Source organism: Dromiciops gliroides, chromosome 2 (genome assembly GCF_019393635.1).
Source record: "Dromiciops gliroides isolate mDroGli1 chromosome 2, mDroGli1.pri, whole genome shotgun sequence".
NCBI classification, from domain to species: Eukaryota; Metazoa; Chordata; class Mammalia; order Microbiotheria; family Microbiotheriidae; genus Dromiciops; species Dromiciops gliroides.
In genome coordinates this window covers 201,617,333-201,639,777 of record NC_057862.1, presented here as the reverse complement: position 1 = coordinate 201,639,777, position 22,445 = coordinate 201,617,333, and the positions used below count along the sequence as shown (strand labels likewise).

At 39.1% G+C, this 22,445-nt stretch overlaps 1 protein-coding gene across 1 annotated transcript in view; it reads left to right on the top strand.

The window, feature by feature from the left end:
* G2E3 (G2/M-phase specific E3 ubiquitin protein ligase) overlaps window positions 1–22,445 on the top strand; it is a 66,600-nt gene continuing 44,155 nt past the window's right edge. Inside the window, 1 exon segment of the mRNA XM_043985816.1 lies at window positions 1–147. Within this exon segment, the coding sequence (XP_043841751.1) occupies window positions 100–147 (48 nt within the window). The 5' untranslated portion in view covers window positions 1–99.

The window sequence follows — 22,445 nt, the reverse complement described above, 5'->3', positions numbered from 1 at the left end:
GAAGTCGGTTGAATTTGAATCTTCGGGGCCGTTGGTCGGGGTTCAGATCGGGGTTCTCGCGACTGCGGGAGGAGGAGAAGGAAGAGAATTGGAAAAAAAATGAGTGTCGCCACCGGGTCCTGTGGAGGTCTCCCGGCCGCTTCCTCGGTGAGTCTGGAGAAACGCGGTCGGGACATTTTTCTGCTGCGGCTTCAAGGGGCTCTGAGTGAGACGAAGAGTTTTGTCTTAGTCCTATCGTAACTTCTCCCGGGAGAGGAGCCCGACGCTGGTCAGCTCCAGGGATGCCTAGGGGCGGGGAGTGTGTGTGTGTGTGTGTGTGTGTGTGTGTGTGTGTGTGTGTGTGTGTTGGAGGTGGGGGCGCTGAACGGACTTCGTAAAGATGCCCCCCCCCCCGCCCCAAGTTGTGCATGTTGGGAAATGGAATTCCTGCATTTTGGGGAATAAGCCCCTGGGCATCGGAGGGGTACCTGTGGGTTGCTCTTTGTCGTCCTCTTTCCTAAACCTCAGCGTGCGCGGGTCTTTGCCATTTGGACAATGCAATTTTAACATCAAGCCTGAATTTGCAGCGATTCATTTCTGGGCCTGAAACTTGCTTAGTGTTTCCTGGGAGGTTACTTGGAACCCCTGGCAAGGAAATGTAAATCGCGTTCCATAAATAGGGCCCTTCCTGGTCGCTGTAAGTCCTGCTTTGCTTTAAAAAAAAAAAGTGGAAGATTCAGGAAAGTTCGGAATGGAAGGCTAGGGGATGAAACTACCTCAGCTCCCCCCCCCCCCCCCTTTCTTCTTCCCCTCGTTCCTTTCCTGTTGTTCGGAACAGTTTCTTTCTGGGAGAAAAATTCCTGTACAAAAAAAAAATGTTAGTGACTTCTAGCCAGATTGCAGGTCTGGGGATATGGTGGAGGGGAAGTGTCTGTTCTTTAAAATCTTTGGGGGATTTAGACTGAAATCTGAGTATTCTTTGGTAAATCAGAATCCCAATATTTTTCTTACACAACATTTTTCCTTACCGCAAAAAAAAAAAACCCGATACCTTTGCTCATTTAAATTCCAGGCCTGTGCCTTTTGGCTGAAATGAGAACGGCCTCAAGTTTCGGAGGTCTTTGTTGTTTGAAAACAATGGGTCAAAACTTGGAGAACCACAGCACTGCTTTTTCACCTTCTCTGTCCTTTGACTGAAATCAGGAATTTTAGTCATTACATTTCACACACTATATTAATTAGTCCAGAATTAAATTCTTTTCTCATATTTGACTATCCAGAATTTTCAGATCTCTAACCTACTTGTTACAAAAGAGGTACCCTTTTTTATTAGTTCAACCATAAATTAAACTTTTAAAATTGTACATCTTGCAGCAATGAAAACTGTCCAATGAATGTTAAGTAGCTTTATCAGGGGCATTTTTTGGTTTAATGTAGCACGTTGTGGACATTATAGCATTAATTGCTGCAAAAAACCAATAATTTTAATTATCAGGCATAAAAAGGTGGTTTCCCTCTCATTTTACTGGGTGCTCAGGGCTCACGCCAACCTCAGCATTAGCCATAGGACATATTAAAATAGGAATTTTTGTATTCATTCAGTTTTGGTACTTTTCAAAGATTTATTGTAACCAAAATTTTTGTTATTGTTGGTTATAAGAAAAGCCCAGGAAGCAAACTCCATGAATGATCAGCTGGAGCACTAAGAAGTTTAATGGTTTTCCTGGGCACACAACCCATAAGTGTCAGAGATTGGACTTGAACATGGGCCTTACTGTCTTAGAGACTATATCTACTAAACCATGCTACCTCTCCTGAGAAAGCTTAACAGTATGTACTTTTCTCACTGAGGACTGGACAGAGTCCACCACTACAGTATTTCACAACAGATGTGCTTGAGTTCCAACCTGGACCTAATTTGGATGAATGAGTTAGAAATAGAAAATTTCGTATTCCCCAGACATTTTGATCATTATAGGTATGATCTTAACACTGGCTGTTACTCTCTTCCCCTTGCCTGGAATGAATTTCTCCCTCCTCACTTCTGCTCAGAAAAACCCTAATTTACTTCAAAGTTAAACTGAATTTACCTTGAAGCCTTGCTTCAATCCCCCACCAAATTACTTTGTATTTATTTTACATATATTTTGTACATGCTAGCATGAACATATTGTTTTCCCCAAAGAATGAAAGCTCCTTGAGGCTCAGGCTGTTGAATTTGTGTTCTCTTAATTTATTGTGTTTGCCACAATGCAGGCACTTAATGAAAGCTTATTGGTTGAATGAAAACATATAGGAATTTGGAGTTGGAAAGGCTCTTAGTAATCATCTATTCCAGCCCCCTTTTGTAGAATCACAAAGCCCCAGAGAGATGAATTTATTTTACTAGGGTTATAAGTTAGTAAGTGGGAGAACCAAGATTTCAATTTGGGTCTTTTGAATTCCAGTCTGGTGCTTTTTCCTCTATACTATTCTATTTCCATCTGCTCATAGGCACAGCAATATTATATATATAGAAAAGATACTCATTCCTTTAGTAAACACTTATTACATTCTCTGTGCAAGTATGCTAGGCTAGGCATTTTTATACTTACCTGTACAAAATTAAGATACTGTTCTAGACCTCATAGGCCTTACGTTTAATAGAAATACAATACCAATAGAGAAAACATGATACACAATATTACTTGAGAAGTGCATTAAGCAGTTGCAAAACAAAATTGCTTTACTAAATTTAAAAGGGAAGCAGGAGAGGGTTCAAATTAGGGAAGTTATTGTAAATGATGGATTTAGCATTTGGTTTGGGATTTTTAAAGTTGGATAGGAATTCAGCAGATGAAAGTGAATTCTTGGTATAGGAAATCTAGTGAATAAAGGCAGGGTGTAAGGAGAATGCATAGCATGTTTAGAGGCTAGAGATTAGAATTATAGATCTAAAGCTGGAAGGGATCTCAAAGATGGTCGGTCCGCCATTTCCAATCCTTATATTTTATACACTGGGAAGAAGAGACTAGCCTAGGGAGACTATGATTTTCTTCTTTTACTTCAGAACCAGTGTCCTTTCTACTATACCACAGCGTATCTTTTAGTTCTATTTGTCTGGAGCACAGAGGGATTAGAGGGGAATAATATGACATAAGGCTAGAAAAGTAGAGAATGGTACCAAATTGTGAAAGATAATCAGTGCCGGGTACTAGCTTATTGCAAGCCACTGGAGTTGTTTTGTTTTGTTTTGTTTTTAGCAAAAGAGCAACATGACCTGATTGATCTATACAAAAGGGGCAGCTAGGTGGCCAGTGGATAGAGTGCCAGGCCTGTAGTCAGGAAGACAAGTTCAAATCTGGCCTCAGATACTTACTAGCTATGTGACCCTAGGCACATAAACTTGTTTGCCTTAATTTCCTCATCTGTAAAATGAGCTGGAGAAGGAAATGGCAAACAACTCCAGCATCTTTGTCAAGAAAACTCCAAATGTGGTCATGAAGAGTCAGACAGGATTGAAACAACTAAACAACAACAAATCTATAAGAAAGTTGATTCTGGCAGCACCTTGATTTAGTATGATGGGGGTGGGGGGCAAGTGGAGGCAGATAATAGTTTATTTTAGTAGTCTTGGTGGGCAGTAATGACCTGTCTTTGGATGTTGTGAGTTGGAAGAGATGTGAAATGGAATTGATAAGATTCGATTATTGATTGGATATGGGAAATAGGAAATAAATGAGGATGGATAAAAAGTTACTGAAGGTTACAAACATGAGACAGAGACTTAAGGTTGTTATCAGAAACAGTGTCAAAAGGAAGAGGCTGTTTAGAGAGCAAAAAGAAAAAGTTTGGGTTTTGATATGCTTAGTTTGTGCCAGTGAGACATTCAGGTGGAGATGTCTTGTAGAAAATTGGTGGAGTGGTTCTGGTTTTCAGAAGAACTATTAAGTAGAAGAACTAAATTTAGTCATTATCTGCATACAAGTAGTAGTTGAAGCTGTGAATGGACAAGGTTGCCCAGGGAGGGAGTGAACATTAAGAAGAGACATCAAGAAACTTGGGAAATATCTATATTAAGGAGTGGGCAAAAGTGTGAGCAAATGAAGAAAAGTCATTCAGCATTTGAGCTAAAATAGCCTAATTGTTTTCTGTAGATGACATTCCATATTTCTCTTGCCTTTGTACAGGTTGCCCCCTCCCCACCATGAACTCCTCCTTAGAATTCCTATTGTCTCTTAAAGCCTATCTCAGGTTCAACTCCCTACACAAGGTGTTTGCTGAACCCCACTCCTGTCATTAGTGCCACCCTCCCAAAATTGCTTTGTATATACTATGTTACTTATCTCTGTACATGTTGTATTTTCTTCAGTAAAATCTTATCTCCTTGAGGGCAAATACTATGTTGTCTTTGCATTTTTTTTGTATTCAGTAGGTAATTAAGAAATATTGAATTGCTGTTATCTCTGAATAATAGAAAGGAAAGAATTTCTAGTTGTCAAGTCTGTCAAGCTATAGCATATCATAGGATCATATCCGGAGCTGGAAGGGACCTTAGAAATTATTTCATCCAGTCCCTTCATTTTCCAGATAAAGAAACTGAGATCCAGAGAACTTAAGTGGCCTCTAAGGGAACTGAAGAAGTCATGAAGTGATTAAAAACTAAACAAAACCCATCAGATTTAGTAATTAGGTCATTTTAGAGTATTTCCAATAGGGTAGAACCAGAAGCTAGTTATGAGAGATTAAGGAAGAAGTGAATGATAGAACACAATTCTTTTTTTAAAAATTTTATATTTTACCTTTTTCCCAATTAGATGTAAAAAAAAAATTGTTACATGGTGTGGTGGTTTGTTTTTTTTAGTGAGGCAATTGGGGTTAAGTGACTTGCCCAGGGTCACACAGCTAGTAAGTGTTAAGTGTCTGAGGTCGGATTTGAACTCAGGTACTCCTGACTCCAGGGCCGGTGCTCTATCCACTGCACCATCTAGCTGCCCCCAGTGTGGTTTTTTTTTTTTTTTTAGTTTTAAATTCTCTCCCTATGTCTCTTCCCTTCTCCCTGAGAAGGCAAGCAGTTTGATATAGTTTATACATATGCAGTGATGCAAAACATTTCCATATTAGTCGTGGTGCAAAAGAAAACAACAAGGCCAAAAAACCCCACAAGAATAATGAAGAAAGTTTTAAAAGTATGCTTCAATCTAGGGGGCAGCTAGATGGCCCAGTGGAGAGAGCATGGGTCCAGGATTCAAGAGGACCTGAGTTCAAATGCAGCCTCAGATACTTAACACTTGCTAGCTGTGTGACCCTGGACAAGTCACTTAACCCCAATTGCTTCACTCCCCCCCCCCCCCCAAAAGTATGCTTCAATCTGCATTCAGACTCCATCCATTCTTTCTCTGGAGGTGAGTAGCCTTTTTCATTATAAGTCCTTCTGAGTTGTCTTGAATCATTGTACTGCTGAGAAGTCATTCACAGTTGATCATAGTACAATATTGCTATTACTTTGTATACTGTTCTCCTAGTTCTGCTTACTTCACTTTGAATCAGTTAATTGAAATCTTTCCAGATTTTTCTGAAACCATCCAGCTCATCATTTCTTATAGCATAATAGTTTTCCATCACAATCATATTCCACAACTTGTTCAGCCATTCCCCATTTGATAGGCATTCCTTCAATTTCTAGTTCTTTGCCACTATAAAAAAGAGGGGGAGACATAAATATTTTTGTACATATAGGTCTTTTCCCCCTTTTTAAAAATCTCTTTGAAATGTAGACCTAGTAGTGGTATTTCTGTGTCTAGGGGTATGCATAGTAAAATACAGTTCTCCAAAATCAATAAGTATATATTACTTTGTTCTAGGTATCAAGTTAGAGACACAAATACAAGAATTAATAAAACAATCCATGCTCCAAGGAGCTCAGCTTTCCTTATCTCCCTATAATCATTCCCATTCACAACTTTCAACATACTAACATTACTCACCTCATGTAAGGTTCTGTTCTGATTATGCCAATTATTGGGTGACAGACCATCAGGATGGTCCTACCTCCTAGAGATTACTGAAATACCAAAGAAAGAGGGGAAGTCCACACCAGCACAGAGATAAATAGATTTTATTGTGGGTAGCTTACTCACAAAAGTCAGTCCTGGGTAGCAGGAGGATGGTGGTAGATTTCTACACCACTCTCAGACCAGGTATCATAGAAACAAAACAAAGAAGGCATAGTGCCAGAGATGTTCCATGCTCACATGCAAGTTTTCTCATGGGATGGAGTCATAGGTCACATTTTCACACTCTTGCTTCCACTGTACACCTCACATACCCATTCAGTTATCAAATCTTGTAATTACTTTCTCTATAATATCTCATGCATATGTCCCCTTTTCTGCTCAGCTGTAAGCCTAATTCAATCCTCTGTTTCCTTTTGGCTGGATTATTGTTATAGCCTAATAATTAGTCTCTCTGCCTCAAGTCTTCCTCACTCCAATCCATTTCATATGTCTGTCTGCCAAGTGATTTTTTTTTCTAACGTGTAGTTCCTCCATAGTTTCTTTTTAATTTCTTTTTGCAAATATAAAGTCTTTTGGTATTTAACACTTAAAAGGATGGGAATTTAAAAATACCTTGAGGGAACAAGCTGAGTCAATTGATAACCATGCATTTTTTAAAATTTTATTTATATGGCAAAGAAAATAGAGATACTAGGATGACATTTTTTTATTTCAGAGTAAAATTTTTGTGTCATTTGATACCTGATCCTTCCAAGTTCTTTACAACTTGGTCCCTTGTTACCTTTCCAGTCATCTTTGTGACACTTCACAAACTACTTCCTATTCCTCAGATCTGCCATTCTATCTGCCATCTCCCTGCCTTCTTATGCAGGTCTGGAATGTTCTCTTTCCCACCCTTCACCTCTTAGAATCCCTTCCTTTAGGACTAAGATCAAGTGCCACCTCTCCAGGAACCCCTTCTTGGTCCTATATGCTACTGCTATCCCCTCCAAGTTTCCATCTACTTTGTATTTATCTTATATGTTCTGGTTTATATATATTGTCTTCCCTACTACCTTGTAAGTTTCCTGAAAACAGGGACTGTTTTTCCTTTTTCTTTGTGTCACCAACTCTTAGCACAATACCTGGCATATACTAAGTGATTAATAAATACCTCTTGGTTGATTCTATTTGATTTGACAAGTTCTCTCTCTTTCTCTGTCTCTCTCTCACACACATACACACGCATGCATGCACACACGTGCACACAAACACAGTATTTGGGGGGGGGGTAAGGCAATTGGGGTTAAGTGACTTGCCCAGGGTCACACAGCTAGTAAGTGTTAAGTGTCTGAGGCTGGATTTGAACTCAGGTCCTCCTGACTCCAGGGCCAGTGCTCTATCCACTGTGCTGCCTAGGTGCCCCCAAACACAATATTTTTAAAAGAAATATAAAACAGGTAAAGACAGTGTTACCTTGGTACTTGTTGTTAATTGGTTCCAGAAGGCACAAGAAGTGATGAAAACGTTGAGTACCAAATGAATTTTTCTCATAAGGAGTAATGTAAATTGAAATAATCCGCTTCTGAACTACAGAAATTTCACATTTTACTTGGCAATTTATAAATCGATGGGGTCGGGTTTTTTTTTTATAAAACCTTAAAACTAAACAGACATAAAAAACACATGCTTCTGTTTGTGTTTCAAAATGTTTCTGAAGTAAGACATTGATCATTAAACAAGTTCACATTTAGGCTTGCTAGATCTTTGTCAGGGTGATATTTTTCAACAAAAATTTGTAATTCAACCCATTTAGAACATTTCTTTTAGCAGTGCAGTAAGGGCTTCCTCCCTTCCCTCTTCCTCACCTGAAGAAAGTTCCTTAGCCACTGTCTGTTGCTGCTCCTTTTGAAGTTCCCCCAGCTCCTCAGTGACGAACTCTTCTCTTTGTTCCTCCACTAATCCTTCCATGTCTTCATCACTGACCTCCCGGCCCATAGACTTGTCCAGAGACATAGTGTCCTCCAGTATTAGGCTAGGTTCAACCACAAAGCCTTCGAAGTCCCTTGGAGTTACAGCTTCTGGCCAGTTTCCTCCAGGCAGAGTTCATGGTGGTGTTGTATGGGAATGCTAGTAGGCATTTAAAACTTAAGCCTCTACTAGTCTATCACAACAACAGAATTAGCCTGTCCTTCATCTGCTTGTGCACTAGTATTGCCTTCTCTTCTTGAGTGATATAGGATTTATTAGGTATATTCTTCCAAAAGAAATCAGTCTTGTCAGAATTGAAGATTTGTTGGGGAATAAAACCCCCCAGTTTCTACACAGTCCTCTACGTTGTCATGATGACTTATCAGAACAACAACAACAAAAAATGATCAAAAGCACAAGAAAGTACACGGTAAAATATTTGGGGTTCTTCACTGAATGGAGCTACTGTGATACCAATGAGGTGGTCTTTGTTTTGTCCAGAGAGAGGTGGTGCCCACAGGTTTTAACAAGTGTTGAGTGCTGAAGTATTTTTTCCTCATAGAAAGAGGTACCAGAGTAGAATGATGTTGAAGAGAGGGCATTAGCAATTGAGAGGATCAAGAAATGTTTCATGTAGAAGGTGGTGCTTGTGCTACATTTTCTTTTTTCTTTTCTTTTCTTTTCTTTTCTTTTCTTTTCTTTTCTTTTCTTTTCTTTTCTTTTCTTTTCTTTTCTTTTCTTTTCTTTTCTTTTCTTTTCTTTTCTTTTCTTTTCTTTTCTTTTTGCAGGGCTTTGGGGGTTGACTTGCCCAGGGTCATACAGCTAGTAAGTGTCAAGTGTCTGAGGCTGAATTTGAACTCAGTACTCCTGAATCCAGGACCGGCACCTTTATCCACTGCGCCACCTAGCTGCCCCTTGTGCTACATTTTATTTTATTTTATTTTCCTGATAAAAGTATTTTATTTTTTTCCCGTTACATGTAAAAGATAGTTCTCAATATTTGTTTATACAAGCTTTCCAATTTCAGATTTTTCTCCCTCCCTCCCCCCCCCCAGACAGCAAGTAATCTGATATAGGTTTTTTATATATATGTATATATATAATAACATTAAACATATTTCTGCATTAGTCATGTTATAGGAGAAGAATCAGAACAATGAGGAAAAACCTCAAAATAGAAAAACAACAGCACCAAAAACAAAAGAAATAGTGTTGTTCAATCGGCATCTATACTCCACAGTTCTTTTTTTTTTCTGGATTTGGAGATCCCCTTCCATCATGAGTCCCCTGGAACTCTCCTGTACCATTGCATTGGTGAGAAGAATCTAGTCCATCACAGTTGATCAACACACAATGTTGATGACACTGTGTACAATGTTCTTTTGGTTCTGCTCATCTCACTCATCATCAGTTCATGCAAGTCCTTCCAGGTTTCTCTGAACTCCTTACTGCTAATAGTTTCTTACAGCACAATAGAATTCCATTACATTCATATACCACAACTTGTTCAGCCATTCCCCAATTGATGGGCATCCCCTCAACTTCAAATTACTTGCCACCACAAAAAGAGCAGCTATAAATATTTTTGTATATGTGGGTTCTTTTCCCTTTTTTATGATCTCTTTGGGGAAAAGACCCAAAAGTGGTATTGCTAGGTCAAGGTGTATGCCTTGTGCTACTTTTTTTTTTTTTTTTTTTTTTTTAGTGAGGGCAATTGGGGTTTAAGTGACTTGCCCAGGGTCTCACAGCTAGTAAGTAAGTGTCTGAGGCCGGATTTTAACCCAGGTACTCATGACTCCAGGGCCAGTGCTCTATCCACTGCACCATCTAGCTGCCCCCCTTTGCTACATTTTAAAGGAATACCAGGATCTGTGAGGCAGAGGGGAGAAGTGAGGGAGTGTGTTCCTGGCATGGGTGACAGCCAGTACAAAAGCACATAAATAGTGTGATAAAAATAGTGGAGAAAACAGTGTGATGCATAAGGGAGAAGGCTAGTTGAGTTATATTGAAGTATAGGGTAGGAAATAATGAATAATTAACATAGATAGATAGATTGGGGCCATATTGTAAAGGGCTTTAAAACCTAAAGACCCAGGACTTCCAGGTTCCAGGATCAATCAATAAGATGGTAAACTAGATATTTTCTACCATCCCTACAACCTCTCAAACCTTTCCAAAACAGAATTGATGTGTCAAAGAGAAAGCAATTTGAACTGTCCCTGAGGTCTGAGACAACCAGAATCAAAAAGGTGGTTTTAAAAAAAAACCTAAACCCAAGAACTGATGTTCTCTGACCTTGAATACACTTAGCACCCATTTTTCCCTCCCTCTTTACAGTGCTGTACAGATCCCAACTCTAGGCTACAGAAGAAAGTTTGATCAGGCCTTAATACCCAGTTTGCTATAGCTCTTTGGGAGCAAAAGCGTTCCAGCACTGCAACCTGGAAGCACTAGCACTGCAAAGCAATGAAGTACTGGGAAAACAGATTTGCTGATGATAGGTCAGAGAACTGAGAAGCAGAAAGAATGAGATAGATCATCAGGACAGGTGTATGTGTGTGTGTGTGTGTGGGGGGGTTGCAATGATGTGCAGTACTCTACCAAGCGTGGGTCCAGTTTGGACAACTCAAGTCTGATGGGGCAATGACCTATTCTGGTGAACCGTGAATTGCCCAGTGTACATGGAGGCTGAGAGGCTTTGAGATAGATCCAGGCCCCAGGGAAACCACAATCTGTGGGGGAGGGAGTCAGGAAAAGAGTGATAAGGAAAATAAAAGGGGAAAAACACCAAAATACTAAAGATTTCAAGAAAAAGAAAATTCTAAGACCTTGAAAACAGATAAATCACCAGGAAAACCATTAACAACAGAAGGAAATATAAGGCTTCCAGATCTACTAAATGAGTTCAGACAATAATACATAATTAATGAAAATAATCCAACACCTGATGAGACAGAGGACCTTGCAGAATTTGAGGAGAACATGGAACCACAACGTGTTATTCCTGAGTCACTTAAAAAAGAAATGAGAATTATATAAGCAGAATTTATGCCCTGCACAAGAAAAATAATGAACAGAATAGGGAAAAAAACAACGCTTGAATCTGAAATGGCAAGCCTCACCAAAGAAACAAAAGAGAGAACAATGATTGGGAATGCAAACACACAACGAAGGACTACCTAGGAGAAGCAAAACCCAGTTGTATTAAAATATGCTCACTATGCAAGTAAAACATAATGAACTCAACATGCTGCACAGAGATTACCTAAGGGTCACAGGTTTCCCAAAAGAATATTCCATGACAAAAACTTTAACATCATAATGAAGGAAATAATAGAAGAGAACTGCCCAGAACAGAAATGAATTCTGGAGATTGCCTCCAGAAAGAAAGGGGTAATTTTAACAATTCATTTCAGAAACAAGTTCTTCAAGCCAACATGAGAAAGACCTTCAACTACAAAGGAAAGACATTCTAAATAATACAAGTCTGTTCCATACCCTCTTGAAAGTGGAGGAGGGGGGGTGGCTAGGTGGTACCAGCCCTGGATTCAGGAGTACCTGAGTTCAAATCCGACCTCAGACACTTGACCTAGCTGTGTGACCCTGGGCAAGTCACTTAACCCCCATTACCCTGCAAAAAACAAACAAACAAACACAACAACAAAAAAAACCCCAACAAACTATCTGCCTATATCAAAAGAGGAGGAGGGAATGGAATAATGTGTTGGAAAGAGCAGTGGAACTTGGGATGCAGTCCAGGGTGACTTGTACTACAAATTTGAGCTTAACCATACAGGATAAAAGATGGACATTCAATAATAAAGAAGCGTTTCAAATACTTCTAGAAAGAAAATGAGAAATGAAGAGATCCTTTTCCTCTTGAACACTCCAAACTGCAGAAATGTAAGAGGAGTAATAAATGCAGCAGGCAAAGACAACAACAAAAGAGTGACAACAGCCCAGTAAGAGACTTCTTTCTAAATGTACAGAAAGAGATGAGTGAGGGTGGCAGTCTGGTAAAAATAACAGTGAAGAAGCAAACTGGATAATATGGCTAGAACCTGTCAGTACCTTGCCTACAGCTGAAATGGTGCTTTTTTTGTGGGACTGCATTACAATATTTGAGGGTATTTAAAGGGGGAAAGTAGTGAGTAATATACCAGGATCAAATCAAGGGCAAGCAATGAAAGGAAAGTGACCTTTGTGGCCTCAGAGAGAGAACTATAGTGGGGACTGGGTAAGGAAGGGAAACGCAAAATGAAAAGGGACAAAGAGGAGAAGGAGGCTGTATATTGTTGGCGGTAGGGAGTTCCACTGAAGAATGATCTGTGGGTAAAGAGAGAGAGTGAATGGAGATGAGGACCTTATACTGGATGATGCCTGAGAGATTTGGTGCTTGAAAAGTCCACTTTTTCTGGATAGGGAAGATTTGCAATTGGCACCTGGAGCAATGGGAGAACACTGGCACAGGGAGATTCCCAGGCAAATATGTGAAAAAAGGTGAACAAGAGAGGATGTAGATCATTGGTGGGCTGCATAATCAGGGACATAGTTGGAAAGGAACCCCACCATGGGGCAATGTCTTCTCTAATACCTGCAATAAATAATTGGCATTGTTCTGGAAGTGAGGCACAATGGAAAAGGGCAATCCATGGAGCAAGCCCTATAAGGCAGTGGCAGAAAGCATCTAGAATCTAAATAGATACTTTCTTGGAAGCTTTGATTACATGAAGAATATAGAGGAAAACGAACTGATAGGAGTCATGAATCAGAGAATGAGGCTATAGAGTAAATAGGAAGAGAAGATGAATAATGAAAAGAGTGAGAGAAATCCATTTTTGAAAGGGTTGCAAATAAATGAAATTTAAAAACTAAGGAGCACTACCTGAAGGGGGAGGTATGGAAGGGGGAATCTCCTTGATTAATAGGAGAAGAAAGAGGAGGAACAAATGTATAACCGTATGAAAGCAAGAGATAAAAAGAAACTAATAAACAAAACCCTAAAGGGAAAGGGGTATCTAGTGAGAAGAGGGGATCAGGGATGAGGGGAAGAGAGAATGGGAACAAGGCTACTTAACACAAAGTTAATAGAAGGAACATAATACTATGTTTTTGTGCAAGTGGGAACTTGAAGCTGAAAAACTTTGGCACAGACAACATTAATGCATCTAGGATGATGGGGAAATCAGTTGAATGGTAAAAAATCTTTGAATCAAATTTCTCTGATAAGGGTTTTGCTGTCCACGGTATATAAAGAATAAATATGTTTAAGACTAATAGCCATTCCCCAATAGATAAGTGGTCAAAAGATATGAACAAATAGTTCTCAAAAGAATTGCAAATTATTTATAACCATGTGAAAAAATTGTCTAGATCACTAGTTATAAGAAAACTATAAATAAAAAAAAAAACCCTTAGGTTTTCCCTCACACCCTCCAAACTGGCAAAAAATGACCATACAATTGGCAACAGTCAATGTTGTGATTGTGGAAAGATAGGAGATGTGAAGTGGTATAACCATTTTGAAAAGCAATTTGGAATTATGGCAAAGAAAGTGATTAAAATGTCTATACCCTTTGAACCAGAGACCTCCATTGTTGGGTTTATGCCACAAGGAAGTGATTGATCAGAAAAAAGTCCCTCTATATTCCAAAATTTTATAGTAGCACATTTCATGATAGCTAAGAAGTTGGAAACAAAGAAAGATGCCCATCAATTGAAGAATGACCAAGCAAATTACATAAATGTAATGGAATATTGTGGTGCAGTAAGAAATGATATGTATGGTGAATAACATAGGATAGAAAAGATCTGTACAAACTGATTCAGTTTGAGGTAAGCAGAGCCAACAAAACAATATACACAGTAAACTACAATGTAAATAGAAAGAATTGATACACCCCCCCCCTTAAAAAAGTGAAAGTAACTCTAATAAATATCAAGTGAGACTCAGATGAAGACAATCCCAACCTACTCTCCATGGAAAGTAGGAGGTGCATATGTTACACCATTGCACATGTTTTTGAACTTTTTCAATGTATTGGTCAGTTATACTGACTTTTTTTTCCTTTGGGTTATAGGATGCATCAAGGATGGGGACGGATACATGGGATACTGTGACTGGTAAAGCTAACTGTGTGTGGTTTCCCTATCTGTCCCCTTGTGGGGAAAGCTAACTAGGACAACGGTTTAACAGTTTAGGTATTAAACATTTATTAAAATATATTAGAGGTTAACGAGGAGAGAACAAGTGTCTCTGAAAGAATAGGAAAACCTAACCTACCCTCAAGGAGAAATCAGAGCTGCCAATCCCAGGAGGTTCCAACCACCAACTGACCAAACCAACTGCCTTACACACTGCTTCAAGCTGATTGGTTGGGGGTTGTCACATGCTCACACAGCAGGGGGCCTATTCTCACAAGCTGTAACATGCTCACATAGCAGGGGACCCCTGTAATATTAATAATATTCTCATAATACTATGGTGATATAAACAGAAAATACTAATAAAAACTTGTTAAAATTTTTTTTAAAAGGTAAATAAAACAACTGACATTTGATCTTAAAACCAATAAGGAGCTGGTGAAATTTTTTGAGTAGGGGAATGACATGGTCAGTCTATATTTGATAGTTACATGGAGGATGGACTGGAGAGGGAAGAAACTATCTGGAAAAAATGATGAGGACCAAAACTAAGGTAGTGACTCAGGGTAGAGAAAGGGGTCAGATGAAAGAGATGGAAATAGAGGGAAACAGATGAAGTTGTATAACATGAATTTATAGTGTTTTGGAATAGTAGAGTTCTGTGACTTGCTCCATCTCCATTCAGAAGCACTATTAACTGCAGCTAAGGATGCAGTGGGAATAATCTAGGGTTTTTATTTAACAAGGGATTTGAGAGTAGATGATAGTGTAGAGGTGAATTGGTCAACAATAATGTTAAGATTGGGAAGGGAGAAAAGTGAAGTCAGAGCAGGGATAAAGACTTGAGAAAGTACTGAGGAATAGAGAAATTGGAGGTCATGGTATGGGCATGGGTTTAGGAGGGTGAGACTTAGGGAGAGATCGAATGATAGAAGCTTATAGTCAGGAATACTAGAATTTTTTATTAAGAAAGGTAGAATACTTGTGGGTAATTCTGATGTTCATTGTGACCATCCTAAATCAGTAGCTGAAGTAGAGTAAAAGAATCAGCAGTGGGATTTAAAGAGATGGAAGATTTCGGATGATATTTTAGGGAGTTTATAGAACTTCAACAAGGATGTATGAATTCCCTAATATAATATCAGAGTTGTGAAAGAAATATAAACTAGATGCTGAACTCATTGGAAAAAGAAGGAGAATAATCTGGAAGTCAACACACAAAAGTTATCATGATTTGAACTGGGGTGGACAATTTTATTTGAATGAACTTCGAAAACAGGGAGAAGTTGATGAGTGATGGTAGCAGAGGGATAGTATGAGAAGTGAGAAATGGGGAGCACAAAATAAATTCCACCTACCTTTCCAAGGACCATTAGGTGCCTTTGTGGGCAGAGAGGGGTGGGTAGATGGGGAATGTGAGTGAGGGTACAGGGCGTGTTGGAGAAGATGGCTGGGGAATATAGTGTGTATTGTGGGAGATCCAGTGCTCAAGGAGAAATATGAAAAATGGAAGGGGAGGGATTGTGAGAGAAGACCATTACAAAATAATCTTATTTATAGGTCTGTTCATTTCGCTTCTCCAATTAAAGCTTTGCTTGCTCCTAATTTCATATATGATAAAATAGCCTTACCTTTACATTTTTTTTTTAATTTTTTTTTTTGGTGGGGCAATGGGGGTTAAGTGACTTGCCCAGGGTCACACAGCTGGTACGTGTCAAGTGTCCTGAGGCCGGATTTGAACTCAGGTACTCCTGAATCGTGCCAGGCGCTTTATCCACTGCGCCACCTAGCTGCCCCCCCTTACCTTTACATTTAAAGGGCCTTCATAAGCTTTCTAAGCAGGAGAGTCAGGAGAGACTTGCTTTTGAATCCACCTTTGACACTTACTAGCTTGTTTGACTCAACCCTCTGAAGGTCTGTCTTACTTTTCTTACCTGTATAACAGTTGTATTCATACCTGTTTAAATCTGGTTTTCGTCTTTTTATCATAAAAGTATTTTATTATTTTCTAGTTACATGTAGAGATAGTTTCTTTCAACATTTGTTGTTTTATAAGATTTTAGTTCCAAATTTTCCTTCCCCCTCCCAAGACAGAAAGTAATCTAAGTTATATATGTACAATCATATGAAATATATTTCCTGCATTAGTCATGATGTGAAAGAAGAATCGGAACAAAAAGGGGAAAACCTCAAAAGGGAAAAAAACAAAACCAAAAAAAGTAGAAACAGTATGGTTCAACTGCATCCACATTCTTTTTTCTGGATGAGGAGAGCATTTCCATCATGAGGTCCTTTGGAATTATCTTGGATGATTGTATTGCTGAGAAGAGTTAAGTCTATCACAAATTGGATCATCACACAATGTTGTTGATACTGTGTACAATGGTTCCTTCTGGTTCTGCTCATCTCACTCACATCAGTTCATGTAAGTCCTTCCAGGTTACTCTGAAATTGGCCTGCTCATTCATCGAATTGTTACGAGCACAATAGTATTTCATTCCATTCAATATACCACAACTTGTTCAGACATTCCCCAATTGATGGAGTCCCATCAATTTCCAATTCTTTGCCACCACAAAAGAGCAGCTATAAATATTTTTTGTATGTGTTGGATCCTTTTCCCTTTTTTATGATCTCTTTGGGATATAGACCTATTAGTGGTATTGCTGGGTCAAAGGGTATTGGCACAGCTTTATAGCCCTTTGGGCATAGGTTAATTCTGGTTTTCTTCTTGTGGACTTTTAGAAAGAAATCTATGCTTGCTCCTCCACCACCTCCTCCTGTTGTTGTTGGTACCTTGTAGAGATCCTCCTGTTTATAGATTGTTGGGGGGGGGTCCATTTTTTTTTTCCTGGTGTTATTTATTTCTTTACTTGTGCCTTCCTTAATTTCTGTACTTGCTGATCTTTGTTTCTTTTGTATGGAGTTTTGCAAAGCAAATGATTTGCTCCTCTCTTTTTTTCTAACACCTTCAAATGCCTCTCTTACTGAAATCCTATTTTTTCATTGATTATTAGACCAAATTTGTAGATTATTGAGTTGCTTCTTGAGCTCCTTTGCTCTTTGGAACATTATTCCATTCTCTTTTGCAGTTTATGTGGGGTGAGGAACAGTCTCATATTCAAATTGCCTTTATTTGAAGCCTTTCTCCTCCTTGCAGAGTTTTGTTGTTTGTCATTGGAATAGTTAAATGTAACCAATATATGTCTTGAAGTTTGCTGCAGAGGGTCTTTGTTGGTGTGGTGGTGGTGTATTTTTTTACCTCCTGGGGGACAATCTGTGGATTCTTTCAATTGGACTTTTGTTTTCTATGTTCAGAGTTGTGGGACCTTTTCTTGCATTATTTCTTGCATAATGGTGTTAGCTTTTTGACTTGTCATATTATTTTGTGAGACCTGTGATCCTTAAGTTGTCTCCATGTATCCTGTCTTAAGGATTGATATGTATGTTCACATGGAGATCATATTTTCTTTTAACATTATTGTTTGTTTTGACTTCACAGATTGTATCTTGTTTTTGTGTATTTGTATTCCTATCCCTGCTTTTGGGGGGGGGGGGCAATGAGGGTTAAGTTATTTGCCCAAGGTCACACAGCTAATAAATGTTAGGAGTCTGAGGTCAGATTTGAATTCTGTTCCTCCTAAATCCAGGGTCAGTGCTTTATCCACTGCGCCACCTCACTGACCCCCCCCCATGTATTTGTATTTCTAATAATTTGTTCTAAGCCTTTTCATCCTTCCTCAATTTTCCTATTACATTCCCTCCTCCCACCCCTACCATCTCAGTTGACAACCTCATTTCATACTTAACAGAAAAAAAATTGAGGTTATTTGAAAAGAGCTCCCTCCTTTTCCCCTCCATATTTCATGTCACTCAAATATCTTCCTCATCTCCTCCTTTGCCATCTCTCACGAAGAGGTGGCTGGCCTTTCTTACTAAGGCAGTTATCTAGAAACAGCCCTGATTCTATCCTTTCCTCTCTTCTCCAAAAAATTTTCCCTTCTCTCATCTATATTTTTCCCAATCTTTAATCTCTTCTTATTTACTGGCTCTTTCCCTGCTGCCCGCAAACAGGCTCATATCTACTCCATCCTTAAAAACCTTCACCTGATGTCTACTACTTGTCTGCAAGCTATTGTCCTTTTTCTCCCCTCTCCTTCTTCATTAACCTCTTTGAGAAAGCAACCTACAACTGAAGCCTCTATTTTCTCTCTTTCCTAGTCAATTCTTTTTTTTTTTTTTTTTTTTTAGTGAGGCAATTGGGGTTAAGTGACTTGCCCAGGGTCGAACAGCTAGTAAGTGTTAAGTGTCTGAGGTCGGATTTGAATTCAGGTACTCCTGACTCCAGGGCCGGTGCTCTATCCACTGTGCCATCTAGCCGCCCCCCCCTACTCAATTCTTAACTCTGTGTAGTATGACTTTTGATCTCTTCATTGGATTGAAACTGATCACTTAAAAGTCATCATCAACCTCTGCCAAATCTAATGGGGATGTTTCAAATGTGAGACTACTCTCTCTGTTCTCCTGTTTGACTTCTCAGTCTTTTTTGCTGGATTTTAATCCAGGTCATGGGCATTAACCTTGGTTAATCCCCCAAAGCTCTGTCCTGTGCCCTTTTCACCCCTGGTGATCCTATCAGCTTCCATAGGTTCGATTATCTTCTCTATGCTGATGATTCTTAGGTCTTTATATCTAGTCCTAACCTCTTCTGAACTCTAGTCTTGTATCACCAAAAGCTTCTTGAACATCTCAAACTCATCTCTAAAACAGAACTTGTCCTCTTTGTCCTTAAATCCTCCCCTCTTCTAAACATCCTTGTTATTGTAGAGGGTACTGCTATCCCCCAAGTTACCAGGCTCCCAATCTTAGGTTCATCTTCATTTCCTTGATTGTAGTCATTCTGCATATCCTGTCTGTTACCAAGTCTTATTTCCATGAAAACTTAACATCTTTCATATGTGTCCTCTTCTCTCCATTTACCACAGCCACTAATACTGGTACAGGCCCTTATCATCTCATACCTCGGCTATTGAAATAGCTTTATGGTTTGTCTCCTTGACTTAAGTCTCTCTCTGCTAGAATCCATCTTCACTCACCTGCCAAAGGGATTTTCCTTAAGTTCAAATCTGACCATGTTACTTTCCTGTTCAACAACACCAGTGGCTCCCTATTATTCCCTCCAGGATTAAATATAAAATGCCCCATTTGGCTTTTTTTTGGGGGGGGGCAATGAGGGTTTAGTGATTTGCCCAGAGTCACACAGTTAGTAAGTGTCAAGTGTTTGAGGCCGGGTTTGAACTTAGGTCCTCCTGAATCCAGGGCCAGTGCTTTATCTATTGCACCACCTAGCTGCCCCTTTTTTGTTTTTGCTTTTGTTTTTGTTTTTGTTTTTGCCTCCATTTGGCTTTTAAAGCCCTTTCTACTTCCTCAGTCTTCTTGTACTTTACAATCCAACACCTGCCTTCTTGCTGTTACTCACACATGACACATCTCATAATTCTGTGCCTTTTCATTGTCCCCCTTGCCTGAAATGTTTTCCCTCTTCACTTCTATTTGGTTTCCCTGGCTTCCTTCAAGACTTGGCTCAAGACCTGCCTTCTTTGTGGGACTATCCCTCCTCCCCAAGGAGGTTTGAGGAAAGATGAAAAGGTTTAGAATGCCTCTTTTCTGAATGGGAGAGCATCAATTAGAAATGTGCAAAAGTATTGTGTGTTGTTTAAAATCTAAATGTGTGTCCTAATCTGCCCCCCCCCCCCCAGTTCTGGGGGGGAAGCTGGCTAAAATCACTGATAAATTCAGCAAGAGTTTAGGCATTTAAGGATTTATTTAAAATATATATTAAAAGTTAGTAGAGAGAGAGAGAGAGAGATTGAGAACAGATTCCTTATTAGCATGGAAATACTATCTTAGATCTAATTTGGTATCGCCAGAGAGAAAGAAAACAATTTCCTTTCCTAGCAGCTCGTGTGATCTCTCACCACCAAACCGGTGGGGAATGACTAGTCTACCACCACTAGCCTATTCCTCACCAAAAAGAGACTGCTTCTGTGATTGAGGGTCCACTTCCTAGTTCCTCTCTCCCTCCCAAAATGGGAGGTCCTTCTAGCTGATTGGTTGAGAGTGGTCTCTTGCTGATGTCAGTAGTATAACCCTTAAGTAAATACTTAGTTTCTCATTATCACCCAATTAAAACAATACTAAATCAAACAGATGGGGCCCCTGGACATCTGCCAAATTCCATTATTTTATCATGATTGCTTTGTTTCAGTGGGTATCATTCTGCTGTTTAGACCATCACCTTTCTGGTGGATAGTGTGCTTCATCTTTATTCCCCTGGAATGGTGGTTTATCATTACACTGATCAGAGTTTGAAACTCTTTCAAAGTTGTTTTTCCTTTGTAACGATTGGAATGGGGCAACCTGCTGGAGATTTGCTGTAGAAAAGCTCTGCCATGAGGAGAAGGCCTCTGAGGGCAAGCCACGCAGTCAAGGTCCTTGGCGTCAGGAAGTGACGTTTGCTCGTGGGTAGTGTCTATCAAGGCTACCAGCCCATCAACTTGAGGAGCCTCCCATTTCTGGAAGGAGGACACAAAGTAGGAAGCAGATGCTGGTGGAGGGGTGTGCTCTCTTTTGGTTCCTGACCTCGCCATGGTGGGTCGGATGATAGGGTCTCTTAGAAATAGTTAGATTTTTACCTTTCTGATCCTAATGCTCTTTAATAAATACTTAAACACTTAAATACTCTTGCTAAAGCTTATAATTTATTGGCGACCACTCATTAGATTTTAGATAGTATAGCTAGAATTTTAGCCCTTACACCTTATAATGTTGCCATTTTTGGCAAAGAATTGAACATTGAGGGGGTGCCCATCAATGGGAGAATGGCTGAACAAGTTGTAGTATATGAATGTAATTGTAGTATATGAATGTAATGTATTATGCTATAAGAAATGATGAAGCAGGTAGATTTCAGAAAAACCTGGAAAGACTTAAGTGGACCAGGAGAACATTGTACACGGTAATAGCAACATTGTGCGATGATCAACTGTGATAGACTTAGCTCTTCTCAGCAATATACAATGATCCAAGACAATTCCAAAGGACTCATGATGGAAAATGCTCTCCACATCCAGAAAAAAGAACTGTGGAATCTGAATGCAGATTGAACCATAATTTTTCTACTTTTGTTTTTTGTTTCTTTTTTCAGGTTTTCCCTTTTTGTTCTGATTCTTTCACAACATGACTAATGCAGAAATATGTTTAATGTGATTGTACATATATAACCTATATCAGATTGCTTTCTGTCTTGGGGAGGGAGGGGAAAAAATTTGGAACCCAAAATCTTATAAAAACAAATGTTGAAATCTATCTTACATATAAGCTGGAAAAAATAAAATACTTATAAGATTGAAAAAAATTAAAAATTAAAAAAATTGCCATTTTATAAATTGTTCTCCTTAATTAACTACATCAATTCATAAAGTTCTTTTCTGGGTTCAAATTGATTTTTCTGTTTACTACCTTTGTGATCTTAGGTAAGTAATAACTTTTCTTGGCCTCAGTGTCTTCATCTACAAAATGAATGGGTTGGACTAGGTAGGAACCAAATTATCTTCCAGATACAAATTAATGATCTAATTTTTCCAAAACAAAACTTATTGTCTTTCTCCTCAAATACTCTTCTTCCTGACTTAACAAATCTGGAGAAGATCATTCTCCTAGTCTCTGGTGTTTGAAACCTTGAAATCATCCTCAATTTTTCACCCTTTTTTTCCCCTTGTATGGTGTTTTTTGTTTTTTTGTTTTTTGTTTTTGCTTTTTAATGCCAAACTTAAAAAAAAAAAAACAGCCCAGACATTTTAAATTGGATATCCTCTAGAGATTTCAAACCCAACATGTCCAAAATTGAGTTCATTATTCTGTCATCTTCAATTTCTCATTCTCTCCTTTTCCCCATATCCAATCAGTGGGCAAGTTTTATTGTTATAACCATTGTAACATTTTTAGTATAATCTCCCTTCCCTCCTCTGACATTGCAACCACCCTGGTGCAGACTTTCTTTATCTTATCCTTGGCCTATTGCAGTGATCTGCTGGTTTAAAGCTAAAACTGTGTGGGGGACAATGACAAAGGTAGGCAGGCAGCAGGAAGGTATCCATGCAGTGAAGAGGCATGGAAGAAAAAGTCTGGAATGTACCCTGGAGAGGAATGAGATATGGCTTGCCTAGATGCCTTCCTTATATGGAGGCTTTGTGTAGAATCATGTAATCAGAGAGAGACACACAGGCAGAGGGGTATTTCCTATGTGTGAATTTCAGAGCTGGAGTGAGCTCTCCCTTCCTCTCTCATATTTGAATTGCCTCTCCCCTCCCCTCT